Raw genomic sequence first — 23,279 nt, 5'->3', positions numbered from 1 at the left:
CACGCCTATAACGGAATTCGAGTAAGCATTAATTATGCAACTTGATTGTGACATACAACCTTCTATATAGCTACTTTAATTATTTCAACAATTAACACACTTAATTAATTTATTGTGCTCTTAAGCTCTTGCATTATATCGATGCACATTGTTAGGCTAGAGAATGAGGTTAATCCCTTGGCCGATGAGGGAGTCGGAGAGTAGTTGGTTGGCCGACTCCGATGGATGCACCGCATCCCAAAACACATACCCCGTCGCATTTGGGCACGTCCCGATCGAGTGAGGATTGCACAAGAACACCGTCGTCTCCACTGTTCCGGTGCCGCAGCACCCTCTCCTCGACTCGAAGAAACCTAGTCAATCAATTTATATATAATCAATTCCATGTGCACAAAATTTTAACATAGTGCAATTTGAACAGTGTTGATATCTTAAAGGTAAACTGTAATTTATGAAACTCTAAAGAGTAAAATGCAAAATAGAGCAGATCTAAAATATGAAATTATCAAACGGTTATCAGTCTAATCCTGAAAGTTTAGGAAATTATCATTCGCCCCCTATGATTCTTGAAACCGTTTCATTTTCACGTAAAGGTCGTCTTCTTGTTTTTAGTTTATAAAATAATAAAAATGAAGTCAATTCAAAATATTAGAAAGTGAGGGAGCAAAACATAAATAATGTTACCGAAGTCGGCGGGTCTGTTGACGAGGTCATAGAACGGCTGATAGATATCGAAGATCGAGATCCGGAGATCAGGGAACTCCCGCGTCAACGACTCTGTCGACGCGTTGATCTGCCTGTTGAACTCCTGCGCGGCGGCGTTGAGGAAACCGATGCACCCGCCGCTGCCATGGCCGTACAGCGTGATCGACACCGGCACGCAGCCCAGCGGCGGAAGGTTGGTCACGCCGATCCGGCGAGCTCCTAAATGGTACAAATCCTGCACGCAGCTAGCAACCGATCGATCGATCAACAGGTTCGCAAATGTGAGTCGCCGGAGAATAATTAGATTCTGACCCTGATGAAGTTGGCGTATATGCCGACGAGGAAGGCGGAGAACTGCGCCGGCGACTGCGTCTTGAAGAGAAGAGGGTTGACGTAGTAGTTCTGGATGAAGTCGCTGGATCCGGTGCTGACCACGTAGAGGGATTCGGTGATGATGGACGACGTCTGGCCGCCGGCCACCTGAGGAAGCCGCGACTGGTATTCCCGGAAGTACTCCAACTGCTGAGACAGTGGAATCGCATGCTGCAAGGCGTGCGTGTACACGCATAGAGGATTATTGTGTAACTGATGCTTAATTACAAACTACTTTGTTTTTTTTAAAAAAAAAATTAGCTCGTAAAATAAGAATAAAAATAGAGGGGTGTTATTTATCATCGCTAGAAAAGTAATTTAAAAGAACTAAAATATCCTTTAATATTCATTTTTTTTTAAAAAAAAAAAGTTACTATTACATTAGGGTTACGTGGCCAAAGTATGCATGGAAGAGGAGACAATCTTGTAGTAAAGGGTTCCTACTTTATATTGGATTACAAAGGGATTAAATGATATATAATTATTTACAATGAAATTATTATTGTGTGATTTAAAAGTATCATCCTGACCCAAGTTTGAGCTGGGACACGATTCGTTATCCCTAATTAAGCTCGAGCTTGGCTTGGCATGACTTCGATATAAACTTTAGTTCTTAAGTCCGAGTTCGGCTCAACATAAAATTAAATAACTCTAGCTCGATTAAAAAAAATAGTTTAAAAATTAAACGAGATTAATTCGAGATTATTTAAAATAATTAATTATAATAATTATTAATAATAATAATATATATATATATATATATAGTCTTTTAAAGAATATTTTTACAAATCTCTTAATAAACACGTTCTGGAGTCTCTAAATGAATATATTCGAGAATTTATGAATCAAATACTGTTAAACTCGAGTTTGAAATCAGACTCGAGCTCGGTTCGATAATATTTTTGAACTTGAAATCAGACTCGAGCTCAACTTGTTAAGTTAATTGAACTTACTCGAACAATTTTTTTTTCAAACCAACCGAAATCCGAATATCTATAATTGATATTTTATAAGAATCTATATTAACGGGAGCTTCGTCGGTGAGGTAAAAATGAGAAAGCAGAGAGGGAGGGGGCATGCACTCACAGCACTATTGGAAGTGTCATCGGAATAACCAGAGCCAGCAGAGGCGAAGTTGGCTCCGATCAGCAGGTTGCTTCCTGATGCCTGCGGACTGAGATAAGCAGGCGCGTAGCTGGTGAATCCCAGCGTATCAGCTGCAATTAACGTACAGCGACGCTCGATGATTCAGTACTTTCACCGGAGAATTAATTAATAGATACATAGAAATAATGCAAGGTAGACGACGCCGGCCCAAAATTAATTCCTACCAGTGAGGTCCGTCGCCAGTTTTCCATTGCAGAACCTTCCTGTCGCCTGATGGTTAGGGAAGTCCCTTCCGTAGGGAGGAAAGTCGGCTCTGAAGAGGGTCTTGAGGTAGTTGTTGTTGCCCACGTCCACGGAGGAGTCGCCGAAGGTAAAAATCGCAGGGACCAGCGGCTGCGCGCCGCCGCCGCCGGTGAGCTGAAGCAGCAAGAGGGCAACCAAGCCAATGCCGGCCAGCATCCTCATCTCGCTTCCCATCTATAGCTCCTAGCTCCTCGCTCCTCCTAATTAACGCTGACAATGTAGGTATAAATAAGGATTATATTATGCAAGCATTGTTAGCGATCTGCATTCGCTTCATTAATCTCTGCAACTGCAATGGCGACTCATAACTTCGATGAACTTGGAGTGGTTGAGGAGTTGGGTGTGCCATAATAATGAGAGGCATTTGTGTGGGGCTGTGTGGCGTACGTGCAGACCTTATGTGTAAACTAACACTGTTTGTCAGCAACAACTGCCTCCGATCGATCGAGAAGGAGCAGCAGTAAGTAGATTCCACGGCGACGAGAGAGGCAGTAACACAATGTCTGACAACTTTGGTACTTTCAAATCGGAGAATTAATACCAAGTAGTTATGGTTACTCCTATTCTGGGGGGCTTTACTGCATGAATATGAGAATATAATCCAGATGGATTGATCGATCTGCAGTTTGGTCACCATGGCAATTTAAGAGATGAAAGAGTTGGGCCCTGGCTGGGAGAAGTGACCAAGGTGGCAGTGCCGGAGATGGCATGGAATCAGTACTACTGAAGAAGACTCAAAGGCAATAAATGGGGGAAGTAATGATAAGGGCTGGCAGCAACGTTATGCAAGGTCAAATCAACCTAGAAGATATTGTGGGAAGACGAAACTAGATGGTAGCTAGCCAACACAGCACGTGAAGGTCTTAAATCAGAAGCCAGGCAGGCTGACAGGGTTTGGTTAAGGGTCAGGAACCAAGCATTGAGAGCAAATTGTTTTTATTTTTTATTTTTTTTTATTTTTTTGAGACTCTTTATTTGTTCACTGGGAATTAGATGTTATGGAACTGTTTGTTTAGGTTATGGAGAACAGACTTGAAGAAGCATTTGCATTCACGTCATGCATGTTTGTATCTTTGAATAGAGAGGGGCTTGCTAACTAATGCAATTACTTTGAACGGCCCACACCATTAAGGACGAGGTTAATTAGGAAAAATGGGAATAATTTATTTGACCATCTACTAATTTTTTTTAAAATGGTCCCCTTTTCAGTTTTATGATCGTCAAAGTACTTTTGGAGTTTAAAAAGTTTTCTTATTTAGAAATTAAAATAGAAGAACGTAAATGTGTATTTGATAGAAGTAGCAGCAACATTTGAATGTTTAAAGTGTGATGCAGATTGCTAAGAACAAGGGAATCTTGACAAAGATATGAATGTCTATGACCCATTTTCCAGCCTCATTTCTGTTTGTCTGATTGCTTGCGTCCAAGTAAATAATGAGAAGAATTTGTTTTATCCGCTATTTTCTATCCATTTTCCTTCCCTATTTTAATTTCCACCCGAGTAAAGAACTATTAATCTCTTTTGCTTAAACATGGAATGTATTGTTACTAGGATGTATTTGGTAGGAAGGAATAGAATTGAAATAGTTATACTTTGAGTTTGGATGAATTTTTAATGGAATGAGTCGCTTCAATGATCTATTCCATTAACCCACTAATGTGAGGAAGATAAATTAGGTGGACAAGACACGTCAAGTGATCTAGTGAACCGAAAGAATTGATTCAATTTAGCTAAGTTGGATTACTGAGAATCAGACGGACCGAGAATATCAAACAGGTCATACAGATTGAACTGGGTATAGAGAAGCAGATACATTGAACATGTTAGATAATTAGACAGACCAAGCAATAAGCATGTCGGCAAATTAGGCAAACTAAGAATACTAAACTGATATTTTAAATCCAATTGAAGGGAAAATATAAAATGAATCATCCCACATATGGCATTGCCATTTCTTTTATGCAATCAAATAAAGGAAATGAATCATTCATCTTCCATTCTATTTCCACTCCCGTACAATTCCTTTTTATTGCCATCTACCAAACTAATTATTCAACAAAAAGAGAAGAAAAAACAAGAATATGTAATAATACTTCGATAGCTCATGACCAACAATCACAAGGGTACAACACTATTGACAATAAAACGACAAATGTAAAATCTAATGAGTCGTTGATAATTTCATCCAAATAAAGCAGTCTAAAGTTTACATATAGCTTTCTAGTTTCGAACTACCAAAAGTACAACTTTATATTGGAACCTATTGGCCTACAAAAGAATGAATGGTACACTATTATATTTACAGAGGAGAAAACTGTAACTGCACAATGTTCATTAGGGTTAGTCTGCATCATGAGTGATAAATAGGGCCAGATGCAGAGACATGAAAAAGGGAGAAGAAAAAAAAAACAAAAACAAAAAAACTTGTTTTCTTCTATAGCCTTCACATGACTCCAAAAAAAGGGTCAAGTTCGCTACTAGCTTGGGTAACTCCAACTCAAATATGTCATGATTGCCAGAAAATGGTTGGATTATTGCTATACAATGAACGATCTTGAATCTCTAAATTAGCAACATGCCAATCCACGAGTCTCGCTTGAACACATTTACACAGAACAAGAACAGCTGGGAACAACCACCATCCACTCTCTTCTCTGGTTGTAAACAGTCAGAAACAAGAGTTAGATTTCAATTTATCCATCTGTATGCAGCTAACCAATATGTCCATTATATATATATATATATATAGGGTTTAGTGTTTTTAAGCTAAAGGAAGTGAAAATTAAAAAAATAAAAATAACACTAAGTGCACACGGGTTGCCCATAACAAAACTCTCCTCTCTCTCTCTCATATATATATATATGGAGAAAATAATGGATAACAATTTGCTTTAGAGAGGCAAGGAAAGCTTCTTACATGCCCAGATTCCACGGCTGCAGGTTTTGATGTTTTTGACTTGATGACTTGTAATGCACAAACCCACATATGAACGCTACAATCTGCAAAGTTGGCATTCAAGGAAAAAAAATGAACATTATGCTTAGGAGCATCAATGTTAGTATATTTCTATCTTCATTGAACGATGAAAAGATGCCTACTGTAAAACAACATTATGAGCTCACTATTTAAGTACGCGCAAGTTTGAGCTGTTAGGAAAAGAAAAAAGTTATTAGTTATCAAGAAAATATGGCAATTTCCCCAGATACCTTCATATCAACATAAATGGTAATTTTTCCAGTTAATGTCTCACACCAACAGGAATACTACGTTCCAACAGTTCTAGGCTAAAGAAACCTGAATATAATCCAATTCAATCGACTGATTCTGACCCATATAAAGTCACTCCTAAAAGGATTGTTTATTCTGACTAATTCTATCTATCCTAGCTTGAAATTGTAGCAGGGACCCTTTGTCGAGCTTAGAACTAATTAAACAAAATATTAACATTTCACAACAGACTGATGTTTATCATTGGCAGAACCCAATGTGCAATCAAAATATCATTTTCGTCACCAACATTAGAGATAAAAAAAACTTGAGGCAGAATTACTCTACAATATAAAACCAGACAATATTGATTCATTCAATTAAGTGGAATTATTAAGACCCTGTGCAAATATAATACTAACCTAACCAAGAATAGACCAAAAAAATGTTAGATTAAGATCAAACAAAACAAACCAAGTGAATAAATTTTGTATTATTGGCAACTCTTTCTGTCACTCAAGGATGCAAGAACAAAATTCTAAAGGTCTTTGGGTGTTACTGATATAGCAATATCAGTACCTAGGTCATTGTCATCCCAGTTTAATACCATGTCTAGTATTGACACATAAATCAAAGATCCTCAACAACAGACAATTCAAGCTCAAACTTGCAACACTGTCCAATGCTGCCTCAACCAAAAGACAATAGAGACAAATGAGCACAAGGATACAAGGCCATGGTCATTAGCATTCTCCTGTAAAAGTAACCTTTCATACCATACTACAATCTCATCCCATATTATTAAAGGTTTCTTTGTCGACCATATCCACTATATTCAAAATCATATAAGATTCAAAATTGGATTCATTTCTAGTATAAATGGAATTTAGAAACATTTAAATGTACCTAAACAGGGCCCTATAGATTTGCAGGAAGATGACAAAATATAGTCTAGAGTAACTAATGAAGAGAATAAACAACTTACGACATTGATCAAAGATGTAATGTTCCATAGTGCATATACACGAGCAAGTCCTGCAGATCGTCGAGGTCCATGACTAAAAAGCGCATTGATTCCAGCAGGGAAAGGTGAAAGTATACCAAGGGGAAGAACAAACAAAACAAACAAAACGTCTGCCATTGAAAATGAATATAGTTGAAGCAAAGTAAGCAAGACCAAGCTGAAATCTGCTAATAACAATATCGATATAATCAAACCAACAAGATCCTGCAACCAATAAACAAATAAAGGAAAAAATCAAGATCATTGTCAACAAGTTATTCATATATCTATAAGACTAAGATAGGAAAATTAAATAAATTCAGTTCAAGAACACACCTGATGTCCAATAGGTTTAGTATTGTGCAAAATGAGTGAGAAGGGGTAGAACAAATCCTTTTTCTCCTCAAGCAATTTAAGGTTATCACCATCTAGAAGTCCGCCAATCCTTTTATGTGTAAACAACCCTTTGTTCCTCATATCATTAGATTTACTATCCCTACTAGGCCTATGAACACTGTAGAACACATCAATAATGAATTGGAGGTTATGACATAACTTCAGCTCAACTACAAGGTCTTGGTGAATATTAAATAACAATATCAAGAGGAAAAAACTAATAGTTAGAGATAAATTCTGAAAGACTTACTGTGAAAGTTCATCCATTTTTGAAACTCTAAAGACACCATCAATTGCTGAAGTTTCCCGTTCCACAGCATAAACTACCAAACCAAGTTGGGAATAGCCTAATGTACTAGCTTGAATCTGAGTCAGATCAATGCAAACACCATGCTGTTTCAAAGGAAGACTAGCATGGGTCTCGATCCAACTGAGGACAGGCATAAGAGTTGTTTTAAGCAGACCACGACGAACTAGGCGCAACTGTGCATTCAGTCCAGCAACTAACCTGTACCATATTGTTGGTGGTACAGCCTGCAATATAAAAAGACCAACACATTGTATCTATTTATTGGGCATCAGTATAAGGCCCTTTTTTCAAACCAAAAAAAAAAAGAAGGATAAGTTTAGAGATTTTTCAGAGAAGAGAAGAACCAAAACCTGACTCATGAGGCTAGTCAGAACATTATCGCTGTGAAGCGAAAAAGGAGCCATGTAACTACCATCACCTCCAAAAACAAGGCACATTGGAAATCTTTGATGGAGGCGAGGAGGAAGATCAGGTCTCTTCTCATCTCCACCAAGAAAGAAATCTACATAACCAAGCATCAGATCTGGGGTAGCAGCCACCTGTACAGACAAACATCTATATCTAAGAAACTTGTGATCTTGGTATTCTGAACTTTCGGAGAGCATAAGATTAAAACCAGCAAAGCAGAATGGAGAATGAAACCTACTGTTACTGATTTCAAAATTTGTTATGTTACTTGTTTGACTTAACAGTGGCATCCGCCAGTTTAACAGCCAGAGGACACAAGTAGATAAATTGTTCTAAAAAAATTGGCATTACTGCACTCCTAAACCAAACTGAACAGCAAGGCTGTTCACGCCAGAGTTCAAATGTGAGCCAGATCATCAACGACTCGACACTAAACAAAGTGCTATCAAATAATTGGCATTCACATAGCTTAAAACACGGTCTAATTTTAGTTTGAACAGGTGGAACGTGAAAGAACTAAGACCATGCATGTGAACCATCATTTAAAATCTCGAGTCATGCCTGTTGAGAGGTGAAACTTTTCATTCTGCACACTGACTAACATGCAAAATCCTTGATATTGGTGGTGAGCGATTGTGGTTCCTTCATTGGCATTTTCCACGAAATCCAAAATACACCTTGGCTTCCTTCGTGGCTCCTCATCTATGCCCCAAAATGAAAGTCTAGCTTTATTGAAATCCAGGTTCAGCGTCAGCTTCCTTGTCTCATACTCTTCTTCCTCTTTCTCAACATTGGCATTCTTCCTCTTCTCCTTCTCTTCCTCTAGCATTATTGGTGCACCGTTCAACACACCTCCAACATAGATCCGACTCCTACTTCCCTTTCTTCTCCTTCAGCATACCTTCAACACAGATCTGGCTCCTACTTCTGTTCTTCCTTCTCCTCAAACACCGGCATCCTATCTCCTCTGGGACACCTTTGACACCAATATCATCACTGGCGACACCATCTTAACTAACTGAGGGCTTGAGATTTCAATCCCCCTTCTATCCAGAACATGGACACACATTGAGTAACGTCTTTTCACAATTCCCTATTTCTACTTCTGATTTATGCAAGTGATCCATGAAGCTACCAAATGGGGGTTACCAACAAACTATAATTTCCTTCTTGAAAGGAAAAGAGACAAATTTTTAATAAAATATATGCATAACTGTGCTTTGTCCGCCAATTGAATTTGAATTAGGACAAAATCTGAAGAGAGACAAAGTATGAAAATGGTTCGAAAATTATTCTAATAACAAACCTTAAGCCCTTCATAGAGAGCGCGTGATCGGCAAGAACGCAAACAAGCATGATCGTACTCTGAGCGAACAAATTCCCGCAGTCGCTGTAACTTCTTTCTCCTCCTCCACTGCTGCCAAGACCAAGCAAGTGGGTAGGCAACTATACAAAGAATGCTGTGGACAGCTCCTTCCCACCAGTGATAAGCAGCAAGTGCATTTATCTCATCAACAAATCTATTATACGCATCCTCATACCTAATAAAATATCAAAGAGAGTTAAGTTCAGAATTTATTTAGACATATAATTGTTTTTTATAAAATAAATACAACAAAAGGAAATAATATATATATCCAAACATGGACAAACCAAATTAAAGGTAAGAAACATTGTAACACATAATATCAACACCAAACATCCAACTCACACTATCTCCGTAATTTGTTCAGGTGGACAATGCGGAAGATGCCAAGGCTCACTGAAAGTGTTTGGGCCCATGAAGAACATTCGATGCACATGACTTTGAGATTCCTCAGCCCTGTGTGTTTCCAAAACCTATCCACAGTAAAAGGAATCAAAATAATATTCGAACTTGGAAAACAGAAAGAATGAATGTGGAATTGGAGAACTGAAATGTTGAGAACCTCATTCAATGATTCAAGAAAGGGGAATGAATGATCAATATGAGACCCATGTTGAGTTGGTGCAGGACCTGGTAACTCATCCGTACCAACAAATTTCATTCGTGCAACACTTAGAACTAGAGCTAATAAGATAAGAAGACCAGAAAGGAGAAGACCAAACAGCCATGGGCCACCAAAAGTGTATATCAATTCTTCAAGAGCTGTGAAACAGTGTGGCATATGATATCTCTCGGAAACACATTTGTATGGGCAAGGAGCTTCAGCAACACCTCCTGTTAAGAATGACTCAATAAATAATTCATTGAGTGGTGAGAACATTAACTACACTGTCCAATTTTTTCAAAAAAAAAAAAAGAGAAAAAATAAATGAGCTAGCTAATAAATGGTAATATTTGATCAGGTAAAGTTCAAGAAAATTACGAAGATATCTACAGGGAATACCTCGAACACTCGTATATACAGCCCGATGGGGAAGTTCATTAGAAGGACATGGATAACATAGAGCTTTATCAGATCCAGTAATGTTCTTGAACGTTCCCAACGGACATTCCTAAAGCATTCAAAAAGAAACTTAAATTTCTCAAGAGTGGGTATCAAAGTTACAACCAATAAAGTACTATGGAATGATGAAGTATCAACCTAACAGTGTAATATGCAAAGAACCAAAACAAGAATGCCCAAATACAACAAGCAAAGCATATAGAAATGCATTTCTCAAAGTATGAACTCTCAAATGTCATCAAATGGAGTTTCAAGGCCATAGAAACTATGTTGGCACACATGCTACTGAACAAGGGCAAAAAGTACTAGGAGTGCATTATGATCAAGTTCAAAATGACATAGAGCAATCAAAGTCTCATGGCATGCGAGAGTTTCTGTCTCCTACCAGGGTAGTACAATTTTAGTGTTGTCTCCTATCGACACTCAACACACTAAGCATGCCAAGATGAATTTGAATAAGTTTTAATTAATGATTCTCAACTTGTTTACTTTCAAATATAAGTGCAGAGCAATTAAAGAAATGTTGAATTAAAATTTCATAGCAATAAGTTACATAATAGCATCAACTATTGATTATACTATGCTGATATCAAAACATGTTGCATAGCATAGGAGCATGGTTTAAAGTATTGTTCTGCATTGGAGATCTGATCCCCAGCTGAGCAAGTACAGCCCAATACCATATTATGTCTGACACTTGGCACATTTTGGCACACATTGAAACATGCCAAAATGAATTTAGATGAAGTTTACTCCTTTAATCCTCTTAATTTATTTATTCTAAAAATAACCTTATAGCAATTAAATAGTTTTTAAATTAAAATTTTATTGCACTATATACCATACCAACACACCACATTTCAAAATGTGTTGAAGCTTAACAAAATGAATCCATATAGAGTATTCATTTAACCTTTTTTCATTTACATTTCTAAATTTTAATAAGGCTAAATAATTTTTTATATTTGAATTGAATATGACTTTTTACTTCAATGTTTGTAGAGTTGAACTAAATTGTATTGCTGTAATCTTCTGTCACTTAATTTGTTTTAGAAATAAGGCTGACAAATAAATAGCCAATTAAATTAGAATTTTAAAGAAACAAGATATAAGAATAATAAACATTTGGAATTCATTGTCACACTTGTTGAATGATGCCAAAAAGCATGTCAAGTATTTGCATGGTACAATATTCAATGGTACAAACGGAGGGGCAGCAAAGGTAATTGATACTGATAATATCAAATTTTGGTTAATTTAGCAGATGAGAAAGTTTCAATAGACGTCCAACACAGTACGAGGCTTCAAACCATGGCATAGAGTACTATATTAAAAGCAATAAGTTACCTTGCAAAAAATCCCATAAAGCCCTTTAGGGCAGGCTTTTCCAGTAAGTGTTCCATTCTCCCCTGCGACACCATGGCCTCTACTAATGCCTCCACTGTCGAAAGATGCTAAAATTCAGATGAAAAATAAGGAAATGTGACATATATTGCAAGTATTGTACAATGACAATTGTATAGCAAAGTATCCTAGCAAATCAGAAATTCATGGAAATCAATTGATAGGCTAGCATTATTAGACAACACTTGTTGTAGTAATGCACAGGCAACAAACATTTGAATATTAAATTTAGTTAATAGGCTAAGATAAACACCAGACAAAGCAATATTATTAAAATTTGATTACAAATATAATAAACTCAAATAATAAAATAAAATTTTAAAATCTGATAATTAAAATATTTATTTTTAAAACATTAACAAGATAAAATATTGCAATATATTGCACATTATTAAAAATAAATAAAGATTGAAATGTAAATAAACAATTTAATTTAAATCTAAATCAACAATATATTTATTGTTTTACTTGGATTGAAAAGTGTTATCTAAATACACAAAACATTACAGGCACAAGCAACTTTGAGATATACATTATCATACACTAATTGTCAGTGATACAGACCGTCAATGACTAAACTAATTGCATAATGCTCTTTAGCACAAAGTTCATTTCCTAAATGCATTTTTAAAATGTAAGTACAATGTCAATACCAGCTTTAATTTATTGAAATTAGATTTGTTAGGTTGGCTGTAGAGTTATTGTGGAATTGTAAACTTAAAAAATATATATATAGTAACCTTTTTGACTTACAAAACCATAATCCAACTATATATTATCCTTCAAAACTAAAAATAATTTTAAAAAATGTATGAAGTGCAAATAACCTATAATTAACCGCTTGAATATACCATATAAAGATGGTTTACTTCTAATGATCCAAAGAGGCCTCAGATGATGATAAACATCGAACATAAATGGATTCCTACATCCGACCAAAAAGATGGATCTTATCAAATTGAAATCATTAGAAATCCTATATAAGTAGGGGATGTTTATCTTGTAGTTTTTAAATCTTAAAATGGCAATCAAGACAATGGTCAAGATAAACAGAATTTAGATTGGCAATAGTTTATACAAATAGACAGCAATTCATGAGGAAATGAAGTATAAACTTAGCCACCAAGATCACTAAACAGGTATGTAGTTCAACTGGATACTGTGTTTTTGGCATCAAGCATATATGCTAAACATATTAAGACATGTGTAACAAACTTCCTCAAAGTAGGTAAGGACCTAAACTTTTGACAATTCCGACATAATAGATAATAATGTTTTCCTTATCTACTTAGAGAAATTAACTCAGACCTTGTGTTTATGACTCCCTTTACATTTGCAACTGGAAGATATTCATCACCGGTGGGAATATCTGACCAATGGAAGTGAATCCTTCCACCACCTCCTCCACCACCACCACTACTACTGCCAAGCCCACCAACACTAGAAAGGATAGATGAATCACCCAGGGTTAAGGAGTGCAGAAATAGAAGAATAGTACCACCAGAACCACCACCAGGCCCTGCATCTAACAAGCCAGTGCTGATGGTAGCTTCTTTGAAATCTTCCCCATCTGCTTCAACTGAGCCATCGACTGAGAAGCTGACTAGGGCATGCTCCATTGAACCCATAACTGAAGTGGTTGTCATGATAAGAACAGCATTCCAGAACAAGATATCAGCAGTTTTACAAAGATAGTTTCAAAAAAATTAAAAACATGAATAAACACATACTAATGTTGTGAAATTGATTCACAGATCACATACATAATAGAATAGACAACAACTAAGTAGATATTTTTTTCCTATGAATCAAAATCCATTCTCCCTTTGGACCTCTTTTACCTAAATGCTCTAGCAATAAACAAAGCCGAAAGTTGATCACAGGCAAGACATACCTATGATACCACCACCAGAAGTTGCATATGGTAGACTATCATTTCCACTACCACTACCAAGCTCACAAGGAAAATCAGCATTTCCATAGGCAATGCCACCCTTAACAACAAGATCTTTAAAATGACCATCTCCTCCCTTTCCACCATGCCCACCACCACCACCAACACCATTTTCTAATATATTTCCACGCCCAACACCACCTTTACAGCCTGCACATAAGCAAAAAAAATGCATCTAGCTGAATTTATCATGTTGTATTCAAGTCCCACACTTTATGGAATTCCAAAAAAAGTTAAGGTAAAAAAAACTAAGCCATCAGATCCAATACAGAATATATAAATTTGTGTGAATGAATGCCCTGTTAACACTTATAGATATGATGATGCAGAAATAATCATTTTAAGACAATTTTGTAATCTATAGCCAGAAATAATAAATTATTCCAAACTGAAAAATAACCCAAGTGAGAAGCCTCGCAATTTAAGCTTTCCATCAAATTATGAAGACAAAAGAATGAAGAAATAAACAAAAGATGAAAGGCTGATAGTTCTACTGGAAGTCACTTGAAGAACATCCCTTTACAATGCTGGCGGGTGTACTTCATATAGTACTTAATTCAGCAATTATGCCACTTCCATGTAGGACAATGCAATGGTAGTGCAGGATTTAATTAGGCAGCCTACGAGTGCAGAATAAGCAAGTAATTTGACCAACTCTACAACAACAATAACAACTAAGTCTATCCCACTAGGTGGGGTCGGCTATATGGATCTTTCTACGTCATTGGGCTCTATCTCTTATTCTATCATTATCTATATTTAAATAAATTTTATCTTATTTTATCATTGTCAACCCAGTCTTCTTTGGTCTTCCTTTCCTCGTTTAATATGTATATTTGTCATAGTTTCACATCACTTAACTAGAATAATTATTGATTGTCTAAGTTCATATCTGTAGCATTATCTCCCAGAGTTTTCCTTCACATCAAATATATATACATATATATGTTAAGAACTAGAAGTTTATTTTTGCCAACTAATTTAAGCATGATTTCGTACTCTCCTTTGTTTCTTAACAATCAACTAAAGTTGAGAGAAGCCATAAAGGAGAAGAAAAAGCTCAAGGCAATCTCGTTGAACTCTAGTTTTCTCATCGCTTGCTCGTACAACCCTCAGACATTACAAAAATCAAAATATTAAAAAATGTTAGATACTAATTTAATTTTATCCTATTAATTTTTTTTTTACAATTACAATTATTATTTAAATGACTAATTATGTTAAATTGAACTAATATTTTAAATTTTGAGATTGGGTGGAAGTCGAGTTAGAGTCCATCCAATAGATATAGTGATTAAGATAAGAATATTCAAATCGAACTCGATTTGGATTTATTTTAACATTTAAATTTAAACCAAGTTTATCAATAAAATGGTCTGTTTAATCACATTTAATTAGGTGTATAGTATTGTTAAAAGGTTAGGAATTGTTTAATTCTCTTCCTTCTCTCTCTCTACTTAATCTTCTCCAGATTTCCTGCACATCTACATCGCTTTCTTGCCACTGTTAGCCGACTGCCATCCACCGCTCGATACACTTCTTCTCCACTCTCCTCTCCTCTCTCCTCTCCCTCAATGTCTCTTCTCTCCCTCTCTATTTCCTTCATCGCCCCTCCCCTTCTTTCTCCATCAGTCTCTCTTCTCACCCTCTCTACTGTCATTTTGTCATGCACCTCCCCCATATTAAAGTTGTCCCGCCTATGCCAGCCAACATAGCTCAGCACACAAAAAGTATGGTTCCTATGCTCAAAAAAGTGGGGAAAAAGTTACCAAGTAATATTCCTCTCGCATAAGTATCCAACAATATCTCTTGGAACATTAAGACAGAGTCACCGATTAATTCAAGCAACTATCTACTAAGAACTCTCTGAGCTTGAAACAAGCATTATAGAATCACAAAATCCATATGCATACCAGTTATCACCTCAACCACAGATATTTTCAAACAAGCTCCAAATGTGACTCTGGCAAAACCACAGTCAATATGAAGCAGCAGTTACATCCTTTTCAACCATCAACCTAATGTAATTTAATATATATGACCCTGTAGCAAAACTATGATAAAGCACAACCTGCATATTAATTTTGGTGTTAAAATTCAATCCAATGTTCAAATTAAAGAGACAGAGCAAATCCTAACATAGTGACAACACTGACAAGGGAACAAGATTGCAAGATTCTAGACTGAATTTGACCAAACTGCCCAAAGAAAATCTTAAGGAAAAAAATGCAGCAGAAACCCAGTGTAACTATGGAAGACAATAATAACTCATTACTATCATGAGAAAACAGTATGTATTATTAACCAAGGACAGTTATGCAACAACATAAGAAAAAGAATGAAACACAAGTAATTGTTGGGAAGATAAAAGGGAAAACAGCATTTCAGAAGCAGAGATTTAAAACAGTTCTTACCCAAACCAGTTGCACTAATTTTTCCTGTGGGGTACACAACAATGCTTCTTGCTCTATGGAAATGAACAACAGTTCCTTGTACAAGGCCAGCAACATCAATATCTTCAACACGACAAATCTGAAAGCCAAAAATATATTAGCAATTCAAGAAACTTACTACACAGGATACAGAGATGCAAAAACATTACCTGGAGGGTGAACGAGAGTGAAGTATTGACATTACAGTCTTCTGGTGGATGAACTAACTCAAAGGGACAATCTTTTTTCTCACAATTCAGACTTGGGGTCCTAAACTCACATATACAGCCAGCCAATAAAATTTAATTAGTCAGACAACACAATCCAAGTAAAGAAAGGCAGATAGATAATATCCAAGGAAAAAAGAGAGCAAAAAAATTACATTTCATCAGTAGTTGCATTTATCAATGGCCCACGCAGAATGGATCCAGGTCCAACCTATGAGGATAGAAACTATCTGAGGATTTAAGCATTGCAACTAAACATCATAGATTATAAGATTGTATCAACAACATGAAATGGCAGAAATGAGGAACTGCGTCAGATAATGCTGAAAATATAGGAAGAAGAATAGTATTGACCAAAAAATCAAGTTAATCATAACATGTAATTAAAATGATGTTCCAACAACTTAAGTGTAACTAAAATATTGACAGGCTGAGGTATAAATTTTGTCCAGTAATTTGATGATCTAGAATCCAGCATAACATGTTCAATATATCCATTACATGTTCAGTAATACTGATCTTTGCACATACAGATTCAGAACTAAAGCAAACTACGTGGCAAAGGCAGAAGCAATCAGAGTATTCTCTTGACAAAGACAAGTGTTAAAAAAAAAAGCAAATATTCATTGAGCTAACATAATTGAATTATTTAAATTTTCCCATTTTGCTTATGAAAAATGATATGTAGAAGGAAAGAATCTCATGAAAATGCTCGGGATAGACACATAAAATGATAGGCGTACAAAAAGTGAAAATGATGGGACATGAATTTATGTGTCTATCTCTGAGCTTGTCTTTTTCCACTTGCATATCATTATTCTTTGGAAGGGGAGCTTTGGCGTAACGGTAAAGTTGTTGCTTTGTGACCAAAAAAGTCACGGGTTCAAATCCTGGAAATAGCCTCTTGCAAAAAGCAAGGTAAGGCTGCGTACAATGGATCCTTCCCCGGGATCCCGCATAGTGGGAGCTTCGTGCACCGGGCTACCCCTTTTTTTTATATATATATCATTACTCTTTGGTTATTTTAGTTTTCTTGTGCAATCATTCTAGTGTTATTGAGGTTCAAACGATCCTCAAATCCAATCCATACAGCTGTGCACCAAAAACTTGTGTAGATTAAACAATCATGAAAAAAAACAAATATTTTCATGTTAGTCAAGCTTTGCCAATATCCACCACACTCTAAGTAAAATGCATGTGATATGTCACAATCCATCCTTGTACAGATGAGAAAACCAATAAGTTTAACTTTATTATGCTCAACGACTGGTTTGAAATGCAGCACTGGGGTTGTCAAGCACTAGGACAAATATTTTCATGTTAATCGAGCTCTGCCAATATCCACAACACTCTTGTGACATAACACAACCTACCCTTGCCTAGACGAGAGAACTAATCCAGTAAACTTTATTATGCTCAATGACTAACTCAAAATGCTTAAGTACAAGATAATCATATGCTACTCATTTTGCAGACCCTTCATGAGCCTAACACTCTGCATGTGCAACTAAATTATGGTGTTGCAATCTCCCTTGCATATGGAATTTGTTGCTGTCAATCCCCTAAATTCAACTGAAAGCTTAGAATCATCCCTAAGTGGTAGAATGTGATATCCAATGGTAGCTCCGCCATCATACATATACTACATTATGCTTAGAGTTAAGTTTGCAATGATACCGATTGTCCTAACCCGCCCAAATGAGAAAACTTATCCATTAAATGATTGGGCCCAATCACTAGCCAAAAATAGTTAAATCCAAGATAATAGTAGCACCATCATCTACCCTTATGAATCCTTAATTTTAGTTTCATGACAAATCCCCTAGTGAGATTAAAGCATGATGCCAAATTTCATGAAAGTTGCAACCACTGAATAGCCTCTTATAATGGCATGTGAGTTCTTCCTAAAGTATTATAGTTTCAATAATAAAAACAAACAAGAAAACGAGAACCAATCTAACACTTGTCTGAATTCAGTGCCATATCAAAATTTGGGCAGAAATCAAAAGGGTGCCTCTAATTATCAAATTACCCTTACGTAGTAAAAAGGGGGTTCCTTTTTAAAAATAAAATCAAGATACAACCCCACAATATTTCTCATCCCGAAAATATCTTATTCCAATGTTGTTGTAGAAGCTCCAGAGTAGCTGTTACAATGTGTTAAAATAAACTTATTAGATTTGGTAAAAAAGTATACATAGAGCACTTTTATATTAAAAAAAAAATACAAACATGGTCAAAATTACTTAACTTGTTCAAAATCATTTCAACATATTCAAAATCACTTTTAAAATTATCGTGGCAGCTACAATAATTTTAAAGTGATTTTGACCATGTTGAAGACCATTTTGATCAAGTTTAAGCAATTTTGACCATCTTAGTAAAGAGTTTTTTTAATATAAAAGTGCTCTATGTATAATTTTTTTTAATCAAGTTGTAGATCCTATGGTGTAGCCATTGCAACATTGAAATAAAGGTATCAGGATGAGAAACATGATGAGGTGTTGTTTTGACTATTTTTTAAAAAGGAGCTCTTTTGAGGAAACTGATAATTAGGAGTGCCTTTTGATTTTTTGCCTTTGAAATTTGACTTCACCCTTAGTAGTAGAATAGAAATTTACTTTTGCTATAGGTATCAGAAAAGTTAAGGTCTTAACAAGACATCAAAGCTTAACAAGAGGAGATTGCAAAACAATAGTTTAATCCCATAAAAAGTAGTTGTGGGTTAATGAAAGGTCTTATAACCTTAGACAGACAAGGTTTGAAGTCTCGAGTTGTACCAGAGTTTTGATCTTTAGCTAGAACGATATTATTTCGGTATCATGCCGAAGTTCCAATATAGGGTGCCAGTGATAAATTAGAGGTGCAAGGATGAAATAAATAAATATAAAAAGATAAACAAAAAATAATAATTGTCGAGAAATGCCATGCAATCATCTAGAATGCTATGACTTTGATATTATCTTTTATGGAGATAAAATATAAAAATATTATCTCAATTTTAGCATGTCAAGAGGTGTTGAGCGTTAACATGAAATGATATATTGCATTGGTAGTTGGACCTAACAAAGTTAATCCATGAATCCTCTCATTGAGCAAAGTGTGACAACCTTAATCACCTCAAAGGATTATCACTTCAAAATTGTATATTGTGTAGATTACTCCAATTAAGGGTACTCTTAGATACTCTATGGAAAGTGGAAGGTAATTGAGGTTAAGAAGGGCAAAATGTGTTTATGGACAATCTGATCATGAACATCAAGTAAAGAAATAGAGCACCTCTACAAAGTCACTACGTATCAACTTAATCAACTTCACACAGTGTGCCTCCAGTATGTTATGCATCAACAAATAGAAGTCATCATAAAGTTCCTTATGCCCTATTAAAGGGTTATCAAATTTGTTAGAAAGATGCCATATTAAGTTCATGATGATTTCTCTGCTGTAATATGTATGTATATTTTCCTTTGTTTAGTAGAGAAGCACATTCTCCTCCTTAGTTCTTAATGGAGCCTTTCAATTAAGAAAGGTTGGCTTGCTAGAGCATGAGTGGTGAAGTGCATTAGCCCAAGTCATTCTTATGACAAACATTGACTTGTTATCGCACTACTAGAGTTATTAGATTAGTTACAGTATGGAAATTTTCATTTTTAGGATACTTCCATATGCAACAAAGATGACATGAAAAAGCAAGTATATTAAGTTTAGCTTTCCCATTGTTGATTTGATTCACACTTAAAGTCTATGATCAAAGCAATGAAGACCAACCGACTTGTGAGTTGGGAACAAAAGCTAATTTGGTTCAATTGAAACAACAGAAGATTTTTTTAACATTAAATTTTTGGTCCATTCAACCCAAAAAAATTATGTACGAGAGTTGACTCGCTTAGCCACTGCTCCAAGTTTCAAAGAACAGTTCATAACATGCAAACCTTTTTTTCTCTCTTTTTTGCACAAGAGAAAATTGATAAACATAACTTCCAAAACTTAGTTGTTGCCTTCTTCTTCTTTTGATGCCTTCGTCATTATAATAGTCTTGTAGGCATCCATAACCATGTGACCAACAAAGTTCTCTTTTTGTTCCTTGGAATTCTTGTATAGCAAGAAGTTGACTTGGTGAATATGATTTGAACAAATTTGACTCTTGGAAGAAAGAGTTGTCTTATAAGTTATCCATCGCAACTGCAATTGCCAAACTAGTCACACAGGCTATTAGAAATAACAACCCTATGGAAACTCAACACCTCTGTTCTTGGTTTCTTTGTAATCCAAAATGATCACAACGGTGATGACAATGAGGTTATGCTGCCACATTGTGGAAGGACGTGGAGAGGTCAAGCAACATAAGATGCAGTCAATGACCAGCATGTGAGAGCAATGAAGCTTTTCAAAGAAGTCATCATCACAGTTATTGTGGGAGTAAAGAGTGTCGAAATTCTTGTAGAAAAAGCAATCCGTGTCCAAGAGTTGCAGCGGGTTAATGCCTCTTCAAAGTGGTGATCATGATGAACATTTTCAAGTAATTCATACAGATAATAGTCAATCAATCAGTTTCAAAAGATGGCATAGTTAACCACCAGAAATTGTTGAATTGAGATGGGACTTCCTTGATCTTGGGAAGAGAAAGATGCAGAGAATGAAGTCCATTCTGACCCTTCTCTCCTGCTACTTACATAGATAATGTAGCTACAAATTAAGAGGTTGCACATGCAAGAGGAAAAGAGATAGGGGCTCAATTCTTGGTGTAGAGTAAGCAAGGTTTAAAATTTCGACCAGTGCCGAGATTTCGGTCCTAGACCGGAACAATACGATTTCGGAATTATATCGTGACTTGCTGATACAGTTTCAATATTTTTTTATTTATCTATAGTAATTATAAGATAAATATGTTTATAGTGTATATAAAAATAAGTTGTATATTGATTTTGTATAAATTTTCAATTATTGAACAACTTAATATTGTTAGAAAAAATAATTAAATATAGTTTTCTTTAAAAAAATTGATATATCAAATTATCAATAACTAAAAATTAAAATTGATCTATCTATTCTATAATAATAATAAAAAAAAGGCAGCCCGGTGCACGAAGCTCCCGCTATGCGGGGTCCCGGGGAAGGATTCATTGTACACAGTCTTACGACTCTTACCTTGCTTTTTGCAAGAGACTGTTTCCAGGATTTGAACTCGTGACCTTTTGGTCACAAAGCAACAACTCTACATTGCACCAAGGCTCCCCTTCTCTATTCTATAATAATAAGTATATAAATTAATATAAAGATATTATTTTATATATAATAATTATATAAATTAACTATTTATTCATTTAATTAATTATTAATTAAAATAATATATATTTTAAATAGTAAAAAAATATATCAAAATATAAATCTAATTTATTAGATTTTTTTAGAATTAAAAAAATAGAATTTTCAAAGAATTTTAAAAAAAAATTAAATGAAATTTAAAATAATACAAAATAATAAAATATATATATATATATTAGAATATAAATCAGAATTATTAGATTTTTTAAAATTTTTAAATGAAATTTAAAACATTAAAAATAAATTTTTAGAATATTAATTAATAAATTTTATTTTAATTTTAAATATATTTTTTATATGTTTTATTAGGATAATTTAATTAGGGTTTATATGACGCATCCAAAACGAGGACACCTCCGGTGCCAGTTTCACCCGTCCAGTGGAACGGTAAAAACCATCTATGCCGAACGGCACAAAATGACATTTCATTTGCTAGTAGTAAGGGAGTGAAGAACAAGAAGAACTTCATGGAAGATAATGCAGATATTTAAAGACTTACCTGATACTGATAGAAGGGGGTAAGTTGGAATAATTTGTATACTCTAGGGTTGAAATGAAAGAATTCGAGTTGATGCAAAATGAAAATTTTCCAACAAGAATAAAATTTGCAACAAAGTCATTCAAAAAGTACGTTTAAGACATCCAATACATGATTGGCATGGTTACACATGGATGACCTTTTACATAACATTTATGGCCAACACTAAGTATGGCCACATTGGACAGGCAATGCAGGAGAGTTTCTGCTTGAATGGTAAAAGATGACAATGGGATAAAAATAATTGTTTGATACGAAACCAGATCAGCCAAATGAAAGACAAATATGACAAATGGACACCAAGAAAGTACCAAATGACATTAGTCAATAGCAAAACAAGGTTTTGACTATCAAATTTTAACTATAAAAGATACTGACATTTAGCAGACGATAGTACTAGAATTGATATTATAAATTGACTGAATTAATTGCATCTAGTAATCATATTATATCAATAGCAAGAAAATAAACATATAACCCGCTAACATACATGGATGCTGTAGAAAAGCGACAAAATCAAACGTTGTGCCTCAATGATATCTCCTGGTCCAGATAAATTGAGCAGACCTTGACCATGAACACCTAGATTTGCATTAGAATGTATCACAGATGATTCCTGAAAAAACAAAGTTAATGAATAAAATTGGCTCATATCACTAATCCTTTGCCCACAATGAACCTTGTTTTGAAAACTGATAATGAACAAATTTAGCCCAGAATAAGAACTAGCTTACCCTCAGAACAATCAAATTACTAGCTTCAAGCAATGTCGTTGCCACTATTGTATCCTCACCACCAGCAATAATCATTTTAGAATTCCACATCAAGAGCATTTTAACAGACATACGTAGAGCACCAAACACCTAAAATTAGATATGAAGAGAAGATAAATAGCGAATGTAAGATAAATTTACCCTCTTAGATAGCAATTATAGATACAACCATTGATTAAACATTTAACGTGATGGTATTCATCAATCAAACAAAATAAAGTGATGAGAATAGCAGCACCGACATGAGAATTTGTATGAAAAAGAATGGTATCCATATCAAGAATAACAATCTTCAAGGTATCATTGCCAATCATCAAATTTATCAATCACATTCATGATTATTCTTCTTAACAGAAAATTAAGATCCAGGTTGACCATTTATAA

General features: G+C 35.2%; 2 protein-coding genes across 2 annotated transcripts in view; both read right to left on the bottom strand.

Moving 5' to 3' along the window:
- Nucleotides 1–13: 13 nt before the first annotated feature.
- On the bottom strand, nt 14–2,704 carry LOC121995626 (GDSL esterase/lipase APG-like). The gene is made up of 5 exons (XM_042549360.1): nt 2,409–2,704; nt 2,164–2,294; nt 1,018–1,248; nt 685–940; nt 14–353 (listed from the first exon to the last, which is right to left on the bottom strand). Exons 1-5 carry the CDS (start codon nt 2,659–2,661, stop codon nt 157–159), a joined length of 1,068 nt encoding a protein of 355 aa, XP_042405294.1. The 5' UTR covers nt 2,662–2,704; the 3' UTR covers nt 14–156.
- A 1,939-nt stretch (nt 2,705–4,643) lies between these two features.
- The window catches only part of LOC121995625, a 33,834-nt gene continuing 15,198 nt past the window's right edge, over nt 4,644–23,279 (bottom strand). The window contains exons 5-22 of the mRNA XM_042549359.1: nt 22,857–22,985; nt 22,613–22,738; nt 16,415–16,470; nt 16,203–16,302; nt 16,015–16,132; nt 13,541–13,750; nt 12,955–13,276; nt 11,590–11,683; nt 10,183–10,291; nt 9,742–10,013; nt 9,525–9,652; nt 9,120–9,354; nt 7,756–7,944; nt 7,346–7,629; nt 7,036–7,213; nt 6,682–6,924; nt 5,406–5,488; nt 4,644–5,142 (exon numbers count right to left, since the gene is read on the bottom strand). Coding sequence (XP_042405293.1) covers nt 4,995–5,142; nt 5,406–5,488; nt 6,682–6,924; nt 7,036–7,213; nt 7,346–7,629; nt 7,756–7,944; nt 9,120–9,354; nt 9,525–9,652; nt 9,742–10,013; nt 10,183–10,291; nt 11,590–11,683; nt 12,955–13,276; nt 13,541–13,750; nt 16,015–16,132; nt 16,203–16,302; nt 16,415–16,470; nt 22,613–22,738; nt 22,857–22,985 — 3,024 coding nt within the window. The 3' untranslated portion in view covers nt 4,644–4,994. The remainder of the gene's footprint in view (nt 5,143–5,405; nt 5,489–6,681; nt 6,925–7,035; nt 7,214–7,345; nt 7,630–7,755; nt 7,945–9,119; nt 9,355–9,524; nt 9,653–9,741; nt 10,014–10,182; nt 10,292–11,589; nt 11,684–12,954; nt 13,277–13,540; nt 13,751–16,014; nt 16,133–16,202; nt 16,303–16,414; nt 16,471–22,612; nt 22,739–22,856; nt 22,986–23,279) is intronic.

The sequence above is a fragment of the Zingiber officinale genome, chromosome 6A, assembly GCF_018446385.1.
Source record: "Zingiber officinale cultivar Zhangliang chromosome 6A, Zo_v1.1, whole genome shotgun sequence".
Lineage (NCBI taxonomy): Eukaryota > Viridiplantae > Streptophyta > Magnoliopsida > Zingiberales > Zingiberaceae > Zingiber > Zingiber officinale.
The sequence above is the reverse complement of the archived record's forward strand: the minus strand, read 5'-3'. Positions and strand labels throughout refer to the sequence as shown.